The sequence below is a fragment of the Zophobas morio genome, unplaced genomic scaffold (genome assembly GCF_036711695.1).
Source record: "Zophobas morio isolate AGI-343-1 ecotype UQ-CSIRO unplaced genomic scaffold, CSIRO_AGI_Zmor_V1 ptg000002l, whole genome shotgun sequence".
Lineage (NCBI taxonomy): Eukaryota > Metazoa > Arthropoda > Insecta > Coleoptera > Tenebrionidae > Zophobas > Zophobas morio.
The window spans coordinates 5541502-5563595 of record NW_026972107.1 but is presented as its reverse complement, the minus strand read 5'-3'; the positions used below and the strand labels follow the sequence as shown (position 1 = coordinate 5563595).

At 35.1% G+C, this 22094-nt stretch overlaps 2 protein-coding genes across 2 annotated transcripts in view; both read left to right on the top strand.

Annotated features, from left to right (window-relative positions):
- Positions 1-705, top strand: part of LOC135125424 (nose resistant to fluoxetine protein 6-like) — a 102432-nt gene extending 101727 nt beyond the window's left edge. The window contains exons 9-11 of the mRNA XM_064051043.1: positions 11-312; positions 359-501; positions 546-705. Coding sequence (XP_063907113.1) covers positions 11-312; positions 359-501; positions 546-674 — 574 coding nt within the window. The 3' untranslated portion in view covers positions 675-705. The remainder of the gene's footprint in view (positions 1-10; positions 313-358; positions 502-545) is intronic.
- A 202-nt stretch (positions 706-907) lies between these two features.
- On the top strand, positions 908-3337 carry LOC135139127 (nose resistant to fluoxetine protein 6-like). The gene is made up of 11 exons (XM_064069615.1): positions 908-1103; positions 1147-1340; positions 1386-1618; positions 1666-1736; positions 1782-1972; positions 2021-2178; positions 2228-2393; positions 2443-2627; positions 2677-2975; positions 3021-3163; positions 3212-3337. The coding sequence occupies exons 1-11, from the start codon at positions 908-910 to the stop codon at positions 3335-3337; spliced, it is 1962 nt and encodes a 653-aa protein (XP_063925685.1).
- The last annotated feature ends 18757 nt before the right edge of the window (positions 3338-22094 follow it).

Here is a 22094-nt window from a genome sequence, read left to right as displayed (position 1 = left end):
TTTTTCGTAGGTGGAGTGACGACTTCCAAAATTATTTGTACTTTTCGACTCTCCATCGTATGCCTTGTTGGCTACTAGGGCTGATTTTTGGTTATCTGTTCTACTACAAAAAATTCAAACCGTCGAGGAAATTGAACCTTCTCTTGTGGGTTATCTCGCTGGGGGTTATGCTAAAACTGGTCACAGGTCAGACTGTTTTCATAAGTACAGAATACAGTCTTCATCGTTCGGTTTTATGGAACGCATTAGCACGACCTTTGTGGTCTTTATGTATTTGTTTTATAATTTACAGCTGTGGAGTCGGCAACGGCGGTAAGACGTTTCGTGTGTCAATTTCAACAATCATCAGGTTTTGTAGGTGTCGTCAATACTTTTCTGTCACATGCCGTGTTTCGAGTTTTAAGCAAACTTACCTATAGTGTGTACCTGGTGCATTTTACCGTCCTTTTGTACTACTTCGGCAACCAAAAGGAGGCGCTACAGTTCGGTACCATCGAAATTGTAAGAATTCAAAGTTTGAAGACACATTTTACGTTTTGTTTTAGTTGTTTAAATTTATTGGATTGTTTGTTTTGGTGCTGGCGACTTCGGTGATTTTGTACTTGGGGTTTGAAGCCCCTATAGTGTCTCTGAAGGACCAACAAGAAGAAAAATCTGCAACGAAAAATATTTAATTGTTTTGTATTGTGTGGTGTGATAAATGCGAGCGGATTGCGCAGAGAGCCGCAATTCCGTATCAATAAATGCTTCCACCACGCTTACAGTGTTCTTTATTTCATAGTCTTGATAAGATGACGTGCTTTGACTTATTTATTCCGACAATAAATCTTATCTGAAATGACGTTTATTTAACATAAACTTACCGAGTGCATACTTTTCCTACATTACAATTTAACGTGGCACAGCAATGCAGTTCCTACCACTGATTTTGACTTTTCCTGTGGTTGTATTTTCACAATCATTCTCACCCAAAATCCCGCTTCAAATTTTCAATTCTCTCGCACGCAAAGCAATCAAAAACAGTCACTTGCATGAAAATTGCGCCGCCGATTTGAAACTTCTGATCACCAACGAGTCTGACCAGAAGTTATGGATTGCAAAAAGTAAGTACGTAAGTTGCGCAACGTTTGATTAAAATTGATCTAGTGTTCGATGCTTCCGGAAAAATATCTCCCGGACTCTTCAAGGGTAATTTTCACTTCATGGGTGACTATGACGAATGTTTAGAAATAGACGAAAATGTGGGTAACCGGACCGTAGCTGGTCAATACTGCACTTTGTTCGTGACGGTGTTTGACGAAGTTCTGGGTTCTTTTAGGTCGAGTGTGAAAGAAAACGAGGTAGTGAGATTTTCTCGTCATGAATCAACTGAAATTCGGTTTCAGATATTTAAAACAAACGCAAATATTGACTTCGAAGGGGTGCTAAATGTGATGAAGGATCCAACCCTGATGTGGGGTGTGTGTATTCCAAAATCGTGTTCAAGTGAAAATGTAGCAAAACTTTCAAGTTACTTGGAAAATTATTTCAATATTAAAGTACGCATAACTGTAGTAGAAGATATGTGTCAGTATAAAGATAAATCTGTGAAAAGAACACCAGTAGACTATTTTGCTTTGTAAGCGCGACATAATTTTTTATAAAATAACGACAAAAGTGTTTTAGTATTTTCTTCGCAGTTATTTTATTTCTGATTGTTGTGAGTACTTCGTACGACTTTTACTTACAAATGAGAGGTAAGTACTAAGTTTGTGTTACAATTTATAACTTATGTTTTGTAGGAGACGAATTAAATATTTTTGTTGCGTTTTCAATATACACAAACATAAAAAAACTTGTAGCGTCAAGCTCAAACACGCCTTTAGACTGTTTAAACGGAATTAAAGTCCTGAGCTGTTGTTGGATCGTGCTGGGTCACGTGTTTGTTCTTCAGCTGTTTAGTGTCAAGAATTTGCTTTACGTTTTCACCGAAGTAGGTTGAAGTTATGCATCGCAAACTACTAACATTCAAAAATTTTAGTGGAGACACGAAACACTGAGTATATTTTTGTGGTCACCTATGTATACAGTCAATACATTTTTTGCCGTTAGTGGATTTCTGAGAAGCTACATTTATTTGAAACGTACAGAGACGTTTAGAGTGGGTTTGGGTGCTTTCTATTTGATTAGATACGTGAGGTATTCAAAGTATATACCGAGTGTTGCGAAAATTACTATTAATTTTTAGGATGACGCCAGCCCTTTTGGCTATAATTTTGATACACACGTCGTTGGTAAAGTTTGCATCAACCGGACCATACGGTTTTTTCACTAACAACTATTTAGCAATTCATTGTCGCAAGACTTGGTGGTCTGCTTTCTTTTTTTTCACTAAAATTATGAATTTCAAGATGGTAGATACAACGTGGGTGTGGTTTGTAGATATTCATGATTCAGTTGTAGTGTGGCATGCATCTTTGGTACTTAGCAGTCGATAACCAGCTATATCTTTGTGCACCCTTGATTTTATTTTTTATCAGAAAATACCCCAGACGCGTCATTGGGGCAATGGCTGCCGCTTTTGTGGCGAGTACCATCTACAGCATCACCGTAACCATATACAAAAGAATAGGATTCACGCCTTTTGAGTACGAAACTAAAAAATTGTTAGATTGTAATGAAAATGTTGTTATTCAGGTGGAACGAGGATTACGCAAGTTTTATTTACTTTTCCACCATTCACCACGCGCCAAGTTGGCTCATAGGGATTTTTTTCGGTTATTTGTTCCATTTTCGAAAATTCAGACTTTCCAAAAATCTACATTTTGCTCTTTTGGTTTTATCTCTTTACGTTATGATAAATCTAATTCTGAAACAAACGGTTTTTTTTGGAGAATACGATGTCTATCGTGCGGCTTTATGGAATGGTTTGGCGAAACCGCTGTGGGCTTTAGCGGTTTCTTTTATTATTTTTAGCTGTGTCAGTGGAAATGGAGGTAACTTTTTCTGTGTTGATAATAATGAGTGTAACAAGTTTGTAGGTTTTGTTGCCACATTTCTCTCATTACCCGTGTTTAGAATTTTTGGTAGACTTACTTATTGCATCTACTTGGTCCATTTTAGCGTGATTTCTAGTTACTTGTTTAACCAGAAGGAAGTGGTGTATTTTAGTACCTCTATCACTGTAAGTAAGTACTGAATTCAACTGTGGGTTTTAATGGGTCTATTTCAGCTATTTAGGGCTTTGGGACTTTCAGTTTTGGTAGTGTTGGGTTCAGTAGTTCTACACTTGGGATTCGAGGCTCCTATTATAGCTCTCTTGCATTATAAAAATAAGTACAATGAGAAAAGACAATAGTAGGTGTTAGCGGTAGTTGTCAACCTACTATATATATACCTTATGTACTAATTAAATACTGAAAATTTTATTTTGAGTTTTTTTTTGAATTACCGATGACATTTCGAGTTCGTAATTAAAGGAATTTATGGGAACGAAATGTCGAACGAACTCCGTCGTAAAAATTATCATAGACACAGTCAAACGAAATCTCTACGTATAATACTCTACACGAGGTCAATATTTAAATTGACCCGACGAGCTGCGAACGAGACTGGTTTCCTTATACAGCAATGTGTTGATCGTAACTTAAAGTTTAACAGTGAAGCTCACAGTTTTTATTAGATTTCGTGTTTTTGTGTCTTCTCATTCATTATTTTTAGGGGCTAAGTTTTTCTTGAAAAGCATACACTTTATATTTTAACAACCAAGACATGTTATTTTGAGGGTATTTAAAACTTGAAGTATCAAAAGCGAATGATAAGCACTATGATAAGGTGGCGTTTTAGTAATTATAATTTTGCTACTAGTTTACAGGAAATACTGATACCACAACCATTTTAGAGCAATGTAATGGTTGCATTCTTTCAAGGTAAGGCTAAATTGTTTATGTAAGCGTAAACACGTTAGTACCAAGGCGCCCACTAGTGGCTTTTCGAGGACTCTGTCGCGATTACGCCAACTGACGCAATTTCTTCTACGACGAGCGAATCACGTAGAGAGCCGCAATTACCTTCTCCGCAAACGGAAAATGAAGAAGAAAAGATAGGAGAGAAAATAGAGACTTAGTTTTTCATATCCTAGGAAATTCTTTCAAAAATAAAAGCAAGCGACCCTAAAGATTCTTTTACATTCACCACAACTGTGTAATTTTATCGATTCAGACGTTAATAAACGCACAAATCGCCACTTTTCGACACTCTAATTTTATTTCAAACAAATCATTGTTTAATAAGCCGTATTCGTCGCAATCTCATAAACTTATTTACGAAAAATCCATATTAGGTGTTTACATTTAGTTTGGCACACCGTGTATTTTACACACATATCATTAACAATAAATTTTAAAAAATCACAGGAAATTGAAATCTTTACACTGCCATGACGAGTGGAAGAAACTATAATCATAGCAAAAATGAGAAATTGCACATTGTTGGAGTTAATTTAACAGTATTTAAACAAATTGAACTGTTTATAATAACCTCATGTTTGTAGGAAAACGGTTTTCGGTTTAATTTTCACATATTAATACTTATTATACTTAAACAATATAAATGCTTCAGTTACATAAGTCCCACGTTGGCCTCCAACCAACGAATTTCATGGATTTTGTGCAAATTTGCTGACTCTAAATATTTGAAATTTTTGAGAATCACGGGAGGTTGCCAAAATTATTTTTCACATTTTGGTCTTAAAACTGCACATTTTCGGGGTTAATTAAACATTGTTTAAACAAATTGATTTGTTTTTAATAACTTCGTGTTAGTAGGAAAACGCTTTGGGTTTAAGTATTGATATATTTAAACATTCATCTTAATTCAATGACAATCTCAACCATGACAAATGGACTCGATTATAATAGTTCCTTAGCTTAGGCTCAAGAAGTAATACATACAATTAATTTTTCTTTAAATGATTTTAAAATAAAATGATGTTTACTTATGTATCTTCACATTAAAATGACAAAAGCACGCCTCAGGTTGAAAATTATTATGGACGAAGTTCGGCCAAGCTGAGAAAATTAGAAACAAGCCTCAAGCAAAGTACAAAATACATTTTTGATACGTTTTTGTAAGTTATTTTCGAATCAAGTAGACCATTTTTTAGATTGTCTTTTCTCCTTAATGACGCCAAAATACAGAAATCGGCACTATCTGATATCCTGCAGTCTAAAATCCTGATTTATACTAATGTTTTTGTTGAAATTGATAAAAATGATAAAAAAGATAACATCGGGAGTCCGATAAGATGAAATTCAAATCGTACTTACCGTGTTTTCGGGTCTTTTTGGAAAAATATCCACTTTCCTTTGTGTTCACAGCACTAATACAGCACATTTTTGCAAATATTTATCAGAAATAAATTAGAATTTTGCGAAAACCCGCTACTTTTACGCCAAAACGATATGCCGATGTTGTTGCCACCAAACCGAAATCAAAACTGAGCGCAAAGGGCCCAAAAACGTGACCTCTACTCACGCCACAATAACACGTACAATACGACGACATTGCCAAAATTGTTGTTCATATATTGGCCGGGAAATTACACATTTTTGGGATTAATTTAACAGTGTTTAAATAAATTGAATTGTTTCTAATAACTTAAGGTTTGTAAGAAAACGGTTTTTGGTTTAATTTTGACATATTAATGCTTATTAAATTTAAACAGAGGAAATGCGTCGGTTACACAAGTCCTACGTTGGCCACCAACCAACGAATTTTATGAATTTTGTGAAAATTTGCGGGCCCTAAATATTTGAATTCTTTGGTCTCCATCGTTGATATTCAGCAAGAACCACCGGAGATTGTGAAAATTATTTTTCATATTTTGGTTGGAAAATTGCAAGTATCCGGGTTTAATTAAACATTGTTTGAACAAACTGATTTGTTTTTAATAACTTCGTGTTAGTAGGAAAACGCTTTTCGGTTTAAGTATGATATATTTAAACACTGTATATAAAATTAATTATTTTGAATATGATTTAATTATATCACGATAATTTATAAGCGGCGTTTGGATGAACTGACTTTACTAATAACACAGGACTTTAAAAAAATATATTTTCAATTTAATAGCGTATTCTTGTGTATTTTGGGGTACTGAATCTAAATATGAACTTGTCTTTTAAATACTTCTGATTAGTGTAGATTGGTGAACATTTGGATAGAATTAGACCCTGAAATTTGATGGTACCTAGACATTTTGTAAATATAAATATATATTGTTCTATAATTTAGATTATAGTTGAAAATAACAAATTACATTAACACTGGTTCATTTTCAAATTTAATTTTAACAATTTGAAAACTAATGTGCAATATAAGATTTTGTTTGTTCAACATCGGCAAAACTAAACTCAATTTATATGCATTAAAAATTTTAATTCAATGACAGTCTCAACCAGCTCAAATGGACTCGATTACAATACTTCCTTAGCTTAAGCTCAGGAAGTAATACATACAATTAATTTTGCTTTAAATGATTTTAACATAAAATGATGTTTACTTATGTATCTCCACACTAAAATGTCAGAAGCTCACCTAAGGTTACAAATCATTATGGACGAAGTTCAGCCAAGTTGAAAAAAATAGACACAAGCCTCAAGCAAAGTACAAAATAAATTTTTGATACGTTTTTGTAAGTTATTTTTAAATCAAGCAGACCATTTTTTTAGATGGTCTTTTCTCCTTCATGACGCCAAAATACAGAAATCGACACTATCTGATATCCTGCAGTCTAAAATCCTGATTTATACTAATGCTTTTGTTGAAATTGAAAATACGACAAGAAAGATAAGATCGGGGGTCTGATAAGATGAAACTCAAATCGTACTTACCGTGTTTTCGGGCTTTTTTGGAAAAATATCCACTTTCCTTTGTGTTCACAGCACTAATACAGCACATTTTCACAAATATTTATCAGTAATAAATTATAATTTTGCGAAAACCCGCTACTTTTACGCCAAAAACGATACGCCGATGTTGTCGCCACCAGACCGAATTCAAAACTGAGCGCAAAGGGCCCAAAAACGTTACCTCCACTCACGCCACAATAACACGTACATTACGACGACATTGCCATATTGTTGTTCATATATTGGCCAGGAAATTGCACATTTTTGGGATTGGGATAACAGTGTTTAAACAAATTGAATTGTTTCTAATAACTTCATGTTTGTAGGAAAACAGTTTTCGGTTTAATTTTGACATATTAATACTCATTATATTTAAACAGCATAAATGCGTTAGTTACACAAGTCCTACGTTGGCCACCAACCAACGAATTTGATGTATTTTGTGAAAATTTGCCGGCCCTAAATATTTGAGTTCTTTGGTCTCCATCGTCGATATTCAGCAAGAACCACCGGAGATTGTTGAAATTATTTTTCATATTTTGGTCGGAAAACTACAAATTTCTGGGATTTATTAACCATTGTTTGAACAAATTGATTTGTTTTTAATAACTTCGCTAGTTGGAAAACACTTTTCGGTTTAAGTATGATATATTTAAATTAATTATGTTTAAATATGATTTAGTTATATCATGATAATTTGTAAGCGGCATTTGGATGAACTGACTTTACTAATAACACAGGGCTTTTTAAAAATTATTTTCAATTTAATAGCGGATTTTTGTGTAATTTGGGGTACTGAATCCAAATACGAACGTGCTTTTTAAATACTTCTGATTAGTGCAGTTTGGTGAAAAGTTGGATAGAATTAGACCCTGAAATTTTATAGTACCTAAACACTTTGTAAATATAAATAAATATTGTTCTATAATTTGGATACGTACAATTATTTTTTCTTTAAATGATTTTAACATAAAATGATGTTTACTTATGTATCTCCATATTAAAATGTCAGAAGCAAGCTTCAGGTTGAAAATCATTATGGCAGAAGTTCAGCCAATTTGAGAAAATCATAAACAAGCCTCAAGCAAAGTACAAAAATAAATTTTTGATACGTTTTTTTTTAAGTTATTTTTTAATCAAGCAGACGATTTTTTTAGAATGTGTTTAGTCCTTCATAACGTCAAAATACAGAAACCAGCTCTTTGTGATGTCCTGCAGTCTAAAAAAACGATTTATACTAATGGTTTTTGTTGAAAATCGCCATAATTTTTGTTGATTTTGTAATTTTTAACGATGATAAATACGAAAAGAAAGATAACATCGGGAATCCGATAAATCGGAACTTCAATTGTACTTGCCCTGTTTTCGGGCCTTTTTGGGAAAATATCCACTTCTCTTGGTGTCCACAGCACTAATACAATACATCTTCACTAATATTTGTTAAAAATAAATTAGAATTTTGTCCCCGCTGCTTTTGCGCCAAAACGATATGCAGATGTTGTCGCCACCAGACCGAATTCAAAATTGAGCGCAAGGGGGCCAAAAACATGACTTCCACTCACGCCACAGTAACACGTACGTTACGACGAGATTGCCAAAATTGTTGTTCATATATTGGCCGGGAAATTGCACATTGTTGGGATTAATTTAACAGTGTTTAAACAATTGAATTGTTTTGAATAACTTCATGTTTGTAAGAAAACGGTTTTTGGTTTAATGTTGACGAGCCGCAATTCCATCCCCCGAAAACAGCATTTATATGAAAATGAACCAGAAGAAAAGGTAGGAGAGAAAATGGTTATAGATAGACAGACGGGTGAGAGCCAGACGGAAATAGCGGACATACTTTTTCACATCCTAGGATTTTCTTTCAGAAATAAACGGAAGTGGTCCTAAAGCTCCTTTTACATTCACCACAACTGTGCAATTGTATCGAGTCAGACGTTAATATCCCACAAATCGCCACTTTTCGGCCGCGCAATTTTATTTCAAACAAATCATTTTTTAATAAAAACGGAATACGGCAAAACCCACTTTAATCCGGCTCCAAACATAAGCCGTATCCGTCGCAATCTCATAAACTTATTCCCGAAAAATCCATATTAGGTGTTTACACTTAGTTTGGCACAGGTTTAAAGAAACGTCATTGATTTGATATCAGAAGTCATCCGCTCGTCATCCCGCCAATTCAATATTGGCAGCCATGAATTATACATAGCGTGAGGAATTGGAAAGTGCTGATTTTATTCTTATATTTCCACCGCCTCGACGTAGTCGTGTGCAGCCTCTTTGGCAAAATCGCGAAACTTTACAATATTATTTCCTCTGCCGCTAACTCTTCTCGAAATCAATAACTCCTCGCAGGATCACATTTACGACGGTTCGCCAGTTTTTTGTTGGACTCTCGGACTTTAAATACTTTTGCGGCTTGGAGTAGGTCATTTTGTCTTTTCGCGTCGAAAGTTGGAATTGGAAAACATCGATACTATTCGGAAGTCGGGCACGGTTTGTTTGTCAATCAGAAACAGCGAGCGGAGCATTCGATTTTTGACGCTGTTAGTGTTAATTTAGCAGACTCACAAATGCGGAAAGACCCTTCGTACTATTTTTTTTTTTGGGTAAAAATCGGTGGCGTTCGCCTTGCATAAAGCCCCAAATTCGTTCAGCCGCCGCCATGTGTGTTAATCCATCGGCCTCGCCCAATTAGTAGCTGGCAGAATTGCCACTAACAAGTTAGTTACGGCGTGTTTGCGCCGTTTACTTTTGTCACCGGCAACTGTGCTGTAAAATTGTCGCTGAATTTGCATGGCAGACGCCTTGTAACTGCAGTTACTTATAATTCAATTCCGATATTGCGCCGTCTCCGTGTTTAATTTAGCTTATTATGTCGTCATGTTTGTTTTACACTCGAGTCTCTGCCATTCACTGATGAGATTTGCGACTCTCCGGTAGACAAACAGTGGCGGGGCGGCGGCAGGCGGCGGCAGAAACTCAAACTTGAAGACGTCCATCTCCCCGGGGACGGCGATCCGTAACTCGGAGCGTACATCCGAAATTTGCCAAGTTTTCGCGCCCGACTGGGCCCCCATTGTGCCGCCGCTTTTACCTTGATTGTAGCTCATTGTTATGTTGTTAGTTTATTGCCTCCCGCATTTTTTTGCCGCTCCCGATTCGGAACACAATGATGCTTAACTGACTCGAGCTAATCCGTTTAATTATCCGGAATTTACCTTTCAGGATGAAGTTTTTCGGCGAAACTACGCATCGACACAGACCCGGAATCAACGAAACACAGCTTTTCGACTTTTTTCGCGACTTTTCTTGACGTCTACGACTTCAGGGGGTGCGAATTGTCACGACTTATGATTGCAAAAGTCACAAGGTGGCTGCAAGTGGCGGATTTTAGACGCGTTTATCGGTGTGTGTTTTCGTGTAGGTCCGGGCCTGTTCCAGCAGCGAGAAAAAAGTTTCTCGCTGAATTACCGACGGATTGCTTGAGCTCTTTTGTTTCAGAACTCATTACAGGGGCTGCAGTTTACAAGTTTAAAAAGCCTCGCAAATAAAAATTATAATTTCGCTCTAAGAGTTTTACGCTATGCCGATTTCATTACTTCGCGAATAAAAAAAGCGAAGAAAGAGTTAAAAGCGGCGGAATCTTTACGTAAACAGAGATCGTGTATGATGAGCAGAACGGGGGCTTTCATGCATGCAAATGCGAATATTTTTCCCTCCGAAACAACGCCGCTAAATAAAACAACCCATTTGAACATCCAGCACGCGAATAAATTATAATAATTAACCAATAAAATAGTGTCGTTGCGGCTTTGTCGCCACATAAAGCACGATTAAGCTTTAATTTTTGGTGGTAAATAATAATTGTTGTTATTACCAGAAATAACGCGTGCATTAAATCGTGAGATAAGCTCCGGCATGACGAGTTTAATAGAGATAGTGATAATTCTCCGGGCGCTTTCATGTGATGGTTTGGTATTGCTCCAAATGAACGAATACATTACAGTTGTGCACTATTACTATGCGGCTATGAAGCTATAACGATATTTTTAATCGATTTACAGCTCGCATGCTAGATGGCGGATCTCTTTCGCCCTCCTTTTTACATAATTCTTTGTAAAAGCAGTCGAATAGAACGGAATCTTTATTTCCCTTTGAAATATCCTACATGGTTTCATTTTAAAGTTTTTTCTGTCTCTCGAATCGGTCGTTTTATTTGCAGGTGTAGTTCCACTGTGCGAGATATTTGCGCACTCAGGGAAACCAACATAGTTTTTATTGACGAATTAAAATGATTTCTTAACACAAAATTGCACATTTTTGGGGTCAATTAACAAGACTTAAACAAATTGAACTGTTTTTAATAACTTCATGTTTGAAGGAAAACGGTTTTCGGTTTAATTTTAACATATTAATTCTTATTATATTTAAACAGTATAAATGCTCCAATTACACAAGTTCCCCTTTCATGAATTTTGTGCAAAAATTGCTGGCTCTAAATATTTGAATTCTTCTTCTTTTTTCACGGGAGATTGCCAACATTATTTTCGGGGTTAATTTAACATTGTTTAAACAAATTGATTTGTTTTTTATAACTTTGTATTTGACCCTTGAAATTTTATGATACCTAAATATTTTATAAATATAAATAAATATTGTTCTATAATTTGGATTATATCTGAAAATATCAAATTACACTGACCTTTCCAAATGTGATGTCTTACAATCTAAAGTCCTGATTTATACTAATGGTTTTTGTTGAAATTGGCCATAATTTTTGTTGATTTTGTAAGTTTTAACGACGATAATTATGAAAAGAAAGATAAGATCGGGGGCCCGATAAAATAAAACGCAAATCGTACTTACCCTGTTTTCGGGCCACTTTCCTTAGTGTTCACAGCACTAATACAGCACATCCTCAGCAATATTTATCAGCAATAAATTAGAATTTTGCGAAAACCCGCTACTTTTCCGCCAACACGATACGCCGATGTTGTCGCCACCATACCGAAACCAAAACTGACTACAAAGGGGCGAAAAACGTGACCTCCAGTCATGCCACAATAACACGTACGTTATTTTCATTAATATTTGTCAGAAATGAATTAGAATTTTGTGAAAACCCGCTGCTTTTGCGCCTAAGCGTTACGCCGATGTTGTCGTCACCAGACCGAATTTAAAACTGAGCGCAAAGGACCCAAAAACGTGACCTCCACTCACGCCACTCACGACTCTGGTCGTAACACGTACGTTACGACCAGATTGCCAAAATTATTGTTCAGATGTTGGCCGCGAAATTGCACATTTTTGGGGTTAATTTAATAGTATTTAAAGAAACTGGATTGTTTTTAATAACTTCTTGTTTGTGAGAAAACAGTTTTTGGTTTAATTTTGACATATTAATACTTATCATATTGAAACAGAATAAATGTTTCAGCTACACAAGTCTCCCTTGCCCCACGTGGCCAGCAATGAGCGAATTTCTTGAATTTTGTGCAAATTTGCGGACCCTAAATACATGAATTCTTTGGCTTCGATCGTTGATGTTCAGCAACGTTTACGGGAGATTGCCAAAATTACATTACATATTTTGATCCGAAAACTGCGCACTCTCGGGGTAAATTTAACATTATTTAAACAAATTGATTTGTTTTTAATAACTTCGTGTTAGTAGGAAAACGCTTTTTGATTTAAGTATAAATATTTAAACATTATAAATAATATTAATTGTTTGAAATACGAGAGTTTGGATGAACTGAATTCACTAATAACATAGGCCCGCATTTTTCAGCTTTTGAAAAATTGTTTTCAATTTAATAGCTGATTCTTGTGTATTTTGGGGTGCTGAATCCAAATATGAACTTTCTTTTTAAATACTTTTTTGATACTGTAGTTTGGTGAAAAGTTGGATAGAATTTGACCCAGAAATTTTATAATACCTAAATATTTTGTAAATATAAATAAATATTGTTCGATAATTTGGATTATAATTCATTTTTAACAATTTGTGAACTAATGTGTAATATAAAATTTTAATTCAATGACAGTCTCACCTATGTCAAATGGACTCGATTACAATACTTCCTTAGCTTAGGCTCGGGAAGTAATACAAACAATTAGTTTTTTTTTTTTAAGGATTTTAACATAAAGTGGTGTTTTCTTATATATTCTCATATTCAAGTATCAGAAGTAGTTTTTTTTAAAGTTATTTTCGAGTCGAGCAGACGATTTTTTTAGATTGTGTTTGTGATCCTGATTTTGGTTGAAACTGGCCTAATTTTTGTTGATTTTGTAATTTTAAACGACAATAATTATGAAAAGAAAGAAAACATCGGGTGCCCCATAATTTAATACTTAAATTGTGCTTACCCTGTTTTCGGGGCTTTTTGGAAAAAATGCAATTTCCTTGTGTTCACAGCACTAATACAGTACATTTTCACTAGTATTTATCAGCAATAAACCAGAATTTTACGAAAACCCGATACGCCGATGTTGTCGCCACCAGACTAAAATCAAAACTAAGCACAAACGGTCGAAAAACGTGACCTCCACTCACGCCACAGTAAGACGTGTGTTACGATGAGATTGCCAAAATTATTGTTGATATGCTGGCCGAGAAATTGCACATTTTTGGGGTTAACTTAACAGTATTTAAACAAATTGAACTGTTTTTAAAAACCTCATGTTTGTAGGTTTTGCGTTTAATTTTAATATATTAACACTTATTATATTTAAACAGTCACACAAGTCCCTCTTGCTCCTCGTTGGCTACCAACGAGCGAATTTCATAAATTTTGTGAAAAATTTGCTGGCTCGAAATATTTGAACCATTTGGCCTCGATCCTTGATCTTGATCTGCAAGAACTAGGGGAGATTAGCAAAATTATTTTTCAGATTTTGTTGGGAAAACTGCACATTTTCGGGGTTAATTTAACATTGATTAAACAAATTGATTTGTTTTTAATAACTTCGTGTTAGTAGGAAAACGCCCTTCGGTTTAAGTATGATATAGTCAAACATTATATAAAATATTAATTGTGTTTAAATACAATTTAATTATATCATGATAATTTATAAGCAGACTTTGGATAAACTGACTTCACTAATAAACATAGGCCGGCATTTTTCAACTTTCGAAAAATTGTTTTCAATTTAGTAGTTGATTCTTGTGTTTTTTTTGGGGTGCTGAATTCAAATATGAACTTTCTTTTTAAATACTTGTTGATAGTGTAGTTTGGCGAAAAGTTGGATAAATTTTGACCCAGAAATTTTATAATACCTAAATATTTTGTAAATATAAATAAATATTGTTCTATAGTTTGGATTATAGTTAAAAATGTCAAATTACACTAACACTGGTTCATTTCCAAATTTGATGTTAACAATTTGTGAACTAATGTGTAATATAAAATTTTACTTCAATGACAGTCTCAACTATGTCAAATGGACCCGATTACAATACAGTACTTAGCTTAGGCATGGGACGTAGTACGTACAATTAGTTTTTCTTTAAATGAGTTTAACATAAAATGGTGTTTTCTTATATATTTTCATATTCAAATGTCAGAAACACGCTTCAGGTTGAAAATCATTATGGACAAAGTTCAGCCATATTGAGAAAATTAGAAACAAGCCCCAAGCGAAGTATAAAAATAAATTTTTTTGTTGCGGTTTTTTTAAAGTTATTTTCGAATCAAGCAGACGATTTTTTTAGATTGTGTTTATTCTTCATAACGCTAAAATACAGAAACCAGAACTACTTGATATCCTACAGTCTAAAGTCGTGTTTTTGGTTGAAACTGGCCTAATTTTTGTTGATTTTGTAATTTTTAACGATGTTAATTATGAAAAGAAAGAAAACTTAATTTGTACTTACCCTGTTTTCGGGAATTTTTGGAAAAAATCCAAGTTCGTTGGTGTTCACAAGGGCTGTGATTAATATTTATCAGAAATAAATCAGAATTTTACCGAAACTCGATACTTTTACAATACGCCGATGTTGTCGCCACCAGACCGAAATCAAAACTGAGCACAAACGGTCGAAAAACGTGACCTCCACTCACGCTACAATAAGACGTGTGTTACGAGATTGCCAAAATTATTGTTCATATGTTGTCGAGAAATTGCACATTTTTGGAGTTAATTTAACAGTATTTAAACTTGTTAATAGAACTGTTTTTAAAAACCTTATGTTTATAGGTTTTCGGTTTAATTTTAATATATTTAAACCGTATGAATGCTTCAGTCACACAAGTCTATGGTATTTGGTAAGATAAGACCGATTTTGGTCAATGACATACTCTCTCAGAAAACAGAGGGTGGGTGGGCGGGGCTAGTACTTGATAAGATAAGACTGACTTTGCCACTTTTGACATTTTCGACCATTTTTGAACTATTTCCGAAATTAGTTGAAGACATTTTCTTGTAGATTTCAATATCCATTATTAGTTTCAGCTCCAACTCGGCAGAAGAAGATAATTAGCCCCGCCCACCCACCCTGTCTCTTTTTAATGAAATAAATATTCTTATACTGAACAGAAATAAAATTAGTCGTTAGAATGAGAAGGGGAGGGGTGGGCGGGGCTAGTATTTGCTAAGATATGACTGATTTTGGCAAATGACATACCATCTAATAAAATAGAAGGCGGGTGGGCGGGGCTAGAATTTGATAAGACAAGTCTGATTTTGGCACTTTTGATATTTTCTCTAGGAAATGGGTTAATTAAAACACAATTGTCCTTAAAGTGCGTGTATTAAAAATGCGATCCGTTCGTTTTAAAAGCTTATTACGAACTAACTTTTAAGATCACAAATAGGCATATATAAAATATAAACTGAAGTACTCAGCGTTTCTCGGGCGCCTTACATTTATCGCCCTTTATAAACAAATACTTAACAGTAAGCTAAACAGAGAATGTATGGGATATAGTCGTAATAATTTTTGCCTTAATTAATATATTGAATTACAACACTCCCACTCAAAAATTGAAACGACGAAGTAAATACAGGTATCTTGATTTTGTTACCAAGTATATAGCTGAAGATAATTATTCTTAACTACAAAAGCGTCCCTATTGTAAGCCAATGTTATTTCTCATTGCTTTTAATTTTGCAACAGGTACCGCTTTGGTGAAGATGTCAGCTTGTTGTTCACCTGTGGAGACATATTTAATGGTTATGTTGCCTTTTTCAAGTTGCTCTCTCGTAAAATGATATTTAATATTTATATGTTTTGACCTTTTGTGATTTGTGGGGTTATTTGCAATGTTTATGCACCCGATGTTGTCTTCAAAAATGACAACTGGATTTAGAGCCCTTATACCGATACTAGTTAACAAAGACTTAAGCCACATAGCTTCTTTTACACTTTCAAATAATGCTATGTATTCAGCTTCAGTTGATGAAACTGCAACTGTTTGTTGTTTTCTAGTATTCCAGGTTATAGTACAAGTAGTGAATAATTTGTAAAGATAGCCACTTGTACTTTTCCGGTCAATGTCATTGCTTCCCCAATCTGAATCCACATAGCCAATTAAAATATTATTAATGTCACCTTTTGTATATATTAATTCTAAATCAAGAGTTCCTTTGACATATCGTAATACCCTCTTTAAATATTGCCATAAAGTTTGATTATTTTGTTTGATATCGACTTAAGATGTTTACTACATATGACAAATCAGGACGTGTGCAAACCATTGCGTACATTAAACACCCAATCAGATTTTACAAGGTGCATTGTAACCTTCCTCTGAATTTAAGCCCACATAATCAATTTTTTCCGGCAAGGGCGTTTTAGTAGACTTGCAGTCACTCATATTAAATTTTTGTAACACAGCGTTCAAGTAGGACTTTTGGTTTAAAGACATTCTAGTGTTTTCCCTTTTAATTTCTATTCCTTAAAAAGAATCGAACCTCATTTAGATCTCTCATTTCAAAACATGTCATGAGATATTTTTTACAGGCGAACATTGTGTATTTATCCTGTGTGGCAATTATTAAATCATCTACATATAATACAATATAAATATTTTTACTAACGTGTCCTTTATTTAAGTAGTAAAGGCAATGATCGACTGCTGAATTTTGAAAACCTTTTGCTTTAATTATGGAGTCAAAATGTTCAAACCACCGTCTTGACGCCTGTTTTAGACCATATAACGCTTTATTTAATTTGCACACCTGATTGTTTGCAGTTTTAACACCGTCCGGAACTTGCATATAAATTTCTTCATTTAATGTTCCGTTTAAGAAAGCCGTTTTTACGTCCATGTGATGGACTAACAAATTAAACTGATTGGCAATTGCTAACAGTAGCCTGAAAGTGGAAATCCTTGCGACTGGTGCAAGAGTCTCTGTATAATCAGGTGGATAAGCTTGACCGAAACCCCGTGCTACCAGTCGCGCTTTGTACCTTTGTGGATTTCCCTGAACATCTGTTTTAATAGTAAAAATCCTTTTACAGCTAACTATGTTTTTATTTAGAGGTTTAGATACGATTGTCCAGGTATTATTTGCTCGAAGTGAACCCAATTCGTCTTTAATAGCAAGCTCCCACTGCTTCTTATCTTGCCTTGTTTTAATGTCGTCATATGTTAAGGGTAACGACCCTACTTCAGCTTGAGCTGATGCAGCGTAATTTAGGAGTTCATTATGATGACTTTCATCATATGATAGTGGTGGACAAATTTTTTAACCGTTCACTTCTGCGTATTGAAATCTCTTGTTTTGGTTCCTCAGTTGATTTTATGACTTTTGGTGACTCACCTTGATTGATGGGAAGTTCATTGTGATTAGGAGATTTAAAACTTTCAAGATCTCCTTCTAGTTCTCTTGGTCTTAAGACTTTAAAATTTATTTCGTGCGCGACCACATCGCGAGCAATTATAAATTTTTTACCATGAACATCCCATATTTATTTTATGGTTCATAGCCTACAAGAATTCCTTTTATTGATTTATTATCAAATTTATGTTTTCTTGTTTTTAAATGATTATTTGCTGTTGAACCAAACACCTTTAAATGATTTAATTGTGGCTTTCGATTGTGCCACATTTCATATGGCGTTTTATTTGTGTTGAGCGCTTTTGTCGGGGTTCTGTTGATAAGATATGTAGCAGTTTGAACTGCTTCACCCCAAAATGACTTATCAAGATCTGCAGAACTTAACATTGATCGTACTTTTTCGGTTATTGTACGATTCATACGTTCTGCTACGCCATTTTGTTGTGGTGTATGAGGAACCGTTAAATGGAATGCTATTTCTTTTTCTAAACAAAATTCCTTTACTTCATTTGGTAAATATTCACCTCCATTGTCACAGTAGAGGTTTTCTAATTTGAGAGAGAAATGTGTCTCACTTTTAGCTACAAAGTCTTTAAAAACTTTACATAATTCTGATTTGTACGTTAATAAATATGTAACTGTATAGTGAGTGTAATCATCAATAAAGGAAGCAAAATAATTTTGACAACTTAATGTTGATGGTGTAATTGGGCCGCATATATCCGAATGGACAATATATAGGGGCCTTTTCACATGACTTTTATTTTTATTTTTGTTAAATGGAAGTCTTGCTTGTTTTCCATATAGACAAGCTTCACAAAGGTCATTAGTGGGCATGATTTTATTTAAATCAGACATATTACCAGCCATTTGACAACGTTTTAATTGTTGAAATTTGCCGTTGCTAATATGGCCTAAACGTTCATGCCTTAAACGAAAATTGTCGCTATTTCTGACCATTAATGTACTTCCACTCTCAGTCATGTTTTTACTAATTCTAAACTTCACACCAAATAAACCATTATATGTCTTACCTTTTAATATTGTTTTACCCGTCTTATCCTGTACTTGAACACCCTGATCAAATACCACTTTCATACCACTCTCTTGAATTCGACGAATGGATAGTAAGTTGGTTGTAGCCTGGGGTGTAAATAACACGTCTTGCAAGGTTCCAGTAAAACCTAACGTGGTGGTAACCTGGATTAGACCACGCTTTGTCGCCGTTATGAACTCGCCGGTTTTCTCAACAGCAACCTGTAGTGGCGGTGACAAAACAGACCAGGAGGTAAAAACGTCATCTCTGTTGACCATATGGTCCGTGGCTCCCGAATCGAGAATGAAAACGACGCTGGTAGGAGTGTCGTTTTGTAGATTTTCATCACAGTCAGTCATCATGAAGGCAAAGTGGTCGGTGTTCGCAAGCTTTGATTGTGGTGGTTGTTTATCACCTGGATTTTGTTCTTGCTTTGTCACCACCTGTTTATAATAATAACAGTCACCCTTTTGATGATTGCGTCGGCCACAGTGTTCACATTTCATATGTGATAATTTATAGTAAGATTTCGAAGAGGATGTTTGTCAAAATTTTTGTGCCCTTCTTTTGAAAAATTTCTTCGTATTTCGTACGCTTTTGAAGTTATTTTGACTCCCACTGGGTCTCTGCGATGAATAAGAACTGCTCGTTCTTAAGGCCAGGCTTAAATTGTTCGCTCCCAGGGTTTCTAATGCAGTTATTACTCCGTCGTAAGAGGACGGTAACGTCAAGAGTAGATAGGGCACTTTGTCCATCTCTTCTAACACGGCTCCGACTGCAACTAAATCTGCAATGATGACATCGAAGCAGGTGAAGTGTTGGAATAAGGTGTTATCGCCTTGGAGTTTCAGGCTTAATAGTTGTTTTCTTAACGCCAACTGAGTTGCCAAACTTCTTCTTGCGTAGATATTGTCTAGTTTGGATAGTATCTCTCGTGCTTGTTCATTCTCTTTCGCAAAATCAAGAAACGAGTCGTGGAGATATTCTACGATGACATTTTTCGCTGTTAAATCTTGTTTCTTCCACTCATTTGCAATCACTGGTGGTACGGCACTGTCTATGACATGTAGCACTTCCAACTCAGCCAACAATGCCCGAATTCTAAATTTCCACACACTATACTTTTCACCCTTAAACGATTGTTTATTTCGCTTTACACGTGTGTTATCCATTTTCAGTTTATTTCGTTTGTCGCGCCGGCACGTAACACGATATACACACACTTTACGCGTAGACTGGGCCCATAACCTCTAGGAAATGGGTTAATTAAAACACAATTGTCCTTAAAGTGCGTGTATTAAAAATGCGATCCGTTCGTTTTAAAAGCTTATTACGAACTAACTTTTAAGATCACAAATAGGCATATATAAAATATAAACTGAAGTACTCAGCGTTTCTCGGGCGCCTTACATTTATCGCCCTTTATAAACAAATACTTAACAGTAAGCTAAACAGAGAATGTATGGGATATAGTCGTAATAATTTTTGCCTTAATTAATATATTGAATTACAACATTTTCAAGCATTTTTCAACTATTTCCGAATATAATTGAAGATAAAACTGACATTTCCAGATGGAATACCCTCGAAGAAAATAAAGGGCAAGTGGGCGTAGCCAGTACTTGCCCAGATAAGAGTGACTTTGGCCAATGACATACCCTCTAAGAAAATAGGAAACGGGTGGGCGGGGCTAGAATTTGACAAGATAAGTCTGATTTGGGCACTTTTGACATTTTTGACCATTTTTCAACTATTTCTGAAAATAGTTGAAGATAAAATTGATATTTCCAAATGGAATACCCTCGAAGAAAATAAAGGGCGAGTGGGCGTAGCAAGTACTTACCAAGATAAGAGTGACTTTGGCCGATGACATATCCTCTAAGAAAAGAGAGGGTGGGTGGGCGGGGCTAGTTCTTGATAAGATAAGACTAATTTTGGCACTTTTGACATTTTCGACCATTTTCAACTATTTCCGAAAATTAGTTGAAGACATTTTCTTGTAGATTTCGATGTCTAGAAGTCATTGTCGGCTTCTATTATTAGTTTCCACTCCCACTCGGAAGAAGAAAATAATTATCCCCGCCCAACCACCGTGTCCTTTTTTTAATGATTGATTTTCTCCGATCTGAATGAAATAAATGTTCTTATACTGAACAGAAATAAAATTAGTCGTTAAAATGAGAAGAGGGCGGGTGGGTGGGGCTAGAATTTGATAAGATGACTCTGATTTTGGCACGATACTTTTACGATACGCCGATGTTGTCACCACCAGCCCGAAATCAAAACTGAGCACAAACGGTCGAAAAACGTGACCTCCATTCACGCTACAATAAGACGTGTGTTACGATGAGATTGCCAAAATTATTTTTCATATGTTGGTCGAGAAATTGCACATTTTTGAGGTTAATTTAACAGTATTTAAACAAATTGAACTGTTTTTAAAAACCTTATGTTTGTAGGTTTTCGGTTTAATTTTAATATATTTAAACAGTATGAATGCTTCAGTCACACAAGTCCCTTTTGCTCCTCGTTGGCCACCAACGAGCGAATTTTGTGCAAATTTGCTGGCTCGATATATTAGAACTATTTGGCCTCGATCCTTGATGTTCTGTAAGAACCACGGGAGATTGCCAAAATTATTGTTCAGATTTTGGTCGGAAAACTGGACATTTTCGGCGTTAATTTAACATTGTTTAAACAAATTGATTTGTTGTTAACAACTTCGTGTTAGTAGGAAAACGCTTTTCGGTTTAAGTATGATATAATTTATACTAATGGTTTCTGCTGGAATTGGCCATAATTTTTGTGACTTAGCACTTATCAGAAATGAAAGGGGTGTGGTATCAACAAAATAGGAAAAAGCTGTGTCAGTAAGAAACGCATCTTAAACTAATAACTTATTTTCTGGAATTTAGTTAATATTGGACATTTTAGAAATAAAATCAAACAAATTCTCTAAACTGAAAGTTATGTACCTAGATGTAATATTTTCCAATGTATTATTGTACTAAAACGCCCAAATAAAAATTAAGGAGATGTTATTAGCCCAAAATTTCAAATGTTTCCACCAATAGTACAGACAATATTTTTGCGAGGCGGCACAGCCAATCCGATTCTTGTTTCGACTAGGCGGCATTTTTCGTTAGAAGCCATTAACAACTTGAATTTTAAAAACTTTTAAGCTGTTTTTTGCATATTTAGGTACAGAATGAAGAATCAATGTATATCATAAAATTTTCGATTGAAAAAATTTGAAGATATTTAGGGTGGGAAAGTGTAGAAGAGGATGATTAAAGCCGGAGCCTAGTTCTTGCTGCGCAGCAACAGCGTAAGGGATTTGCCGGCGCAAATGTTGCAATAAAACCGGAATA

What these genes read in the sequence shown, in the direction of transcription:
- LOC135139127 (XM_064069615.1), top strand. Translation starts at nt 908, where the DNA reads ATGCAGTTCCTACCACTGATTTTGACTTTTCCTGTGGTTGTATTTTCA. An exon ending in CGAGTGTGAAAGAAAACGAG is followed by an intron (nt 1,341 to 1,385) that starts GTAGTGAGATTT and finishes ATTCGGTTTCAG; the next exon opens with ATATTTAAAACAAACGCAAA. An exon ending in TGCTTTACGTTTTCACCGAA is followed by an intron (nt 1,973 to 2,020) that starts GTAGGTTGAAGT and finishes CAAAAATTTTAG; the next exon opens with TGGAGACACGAAACACTGAG.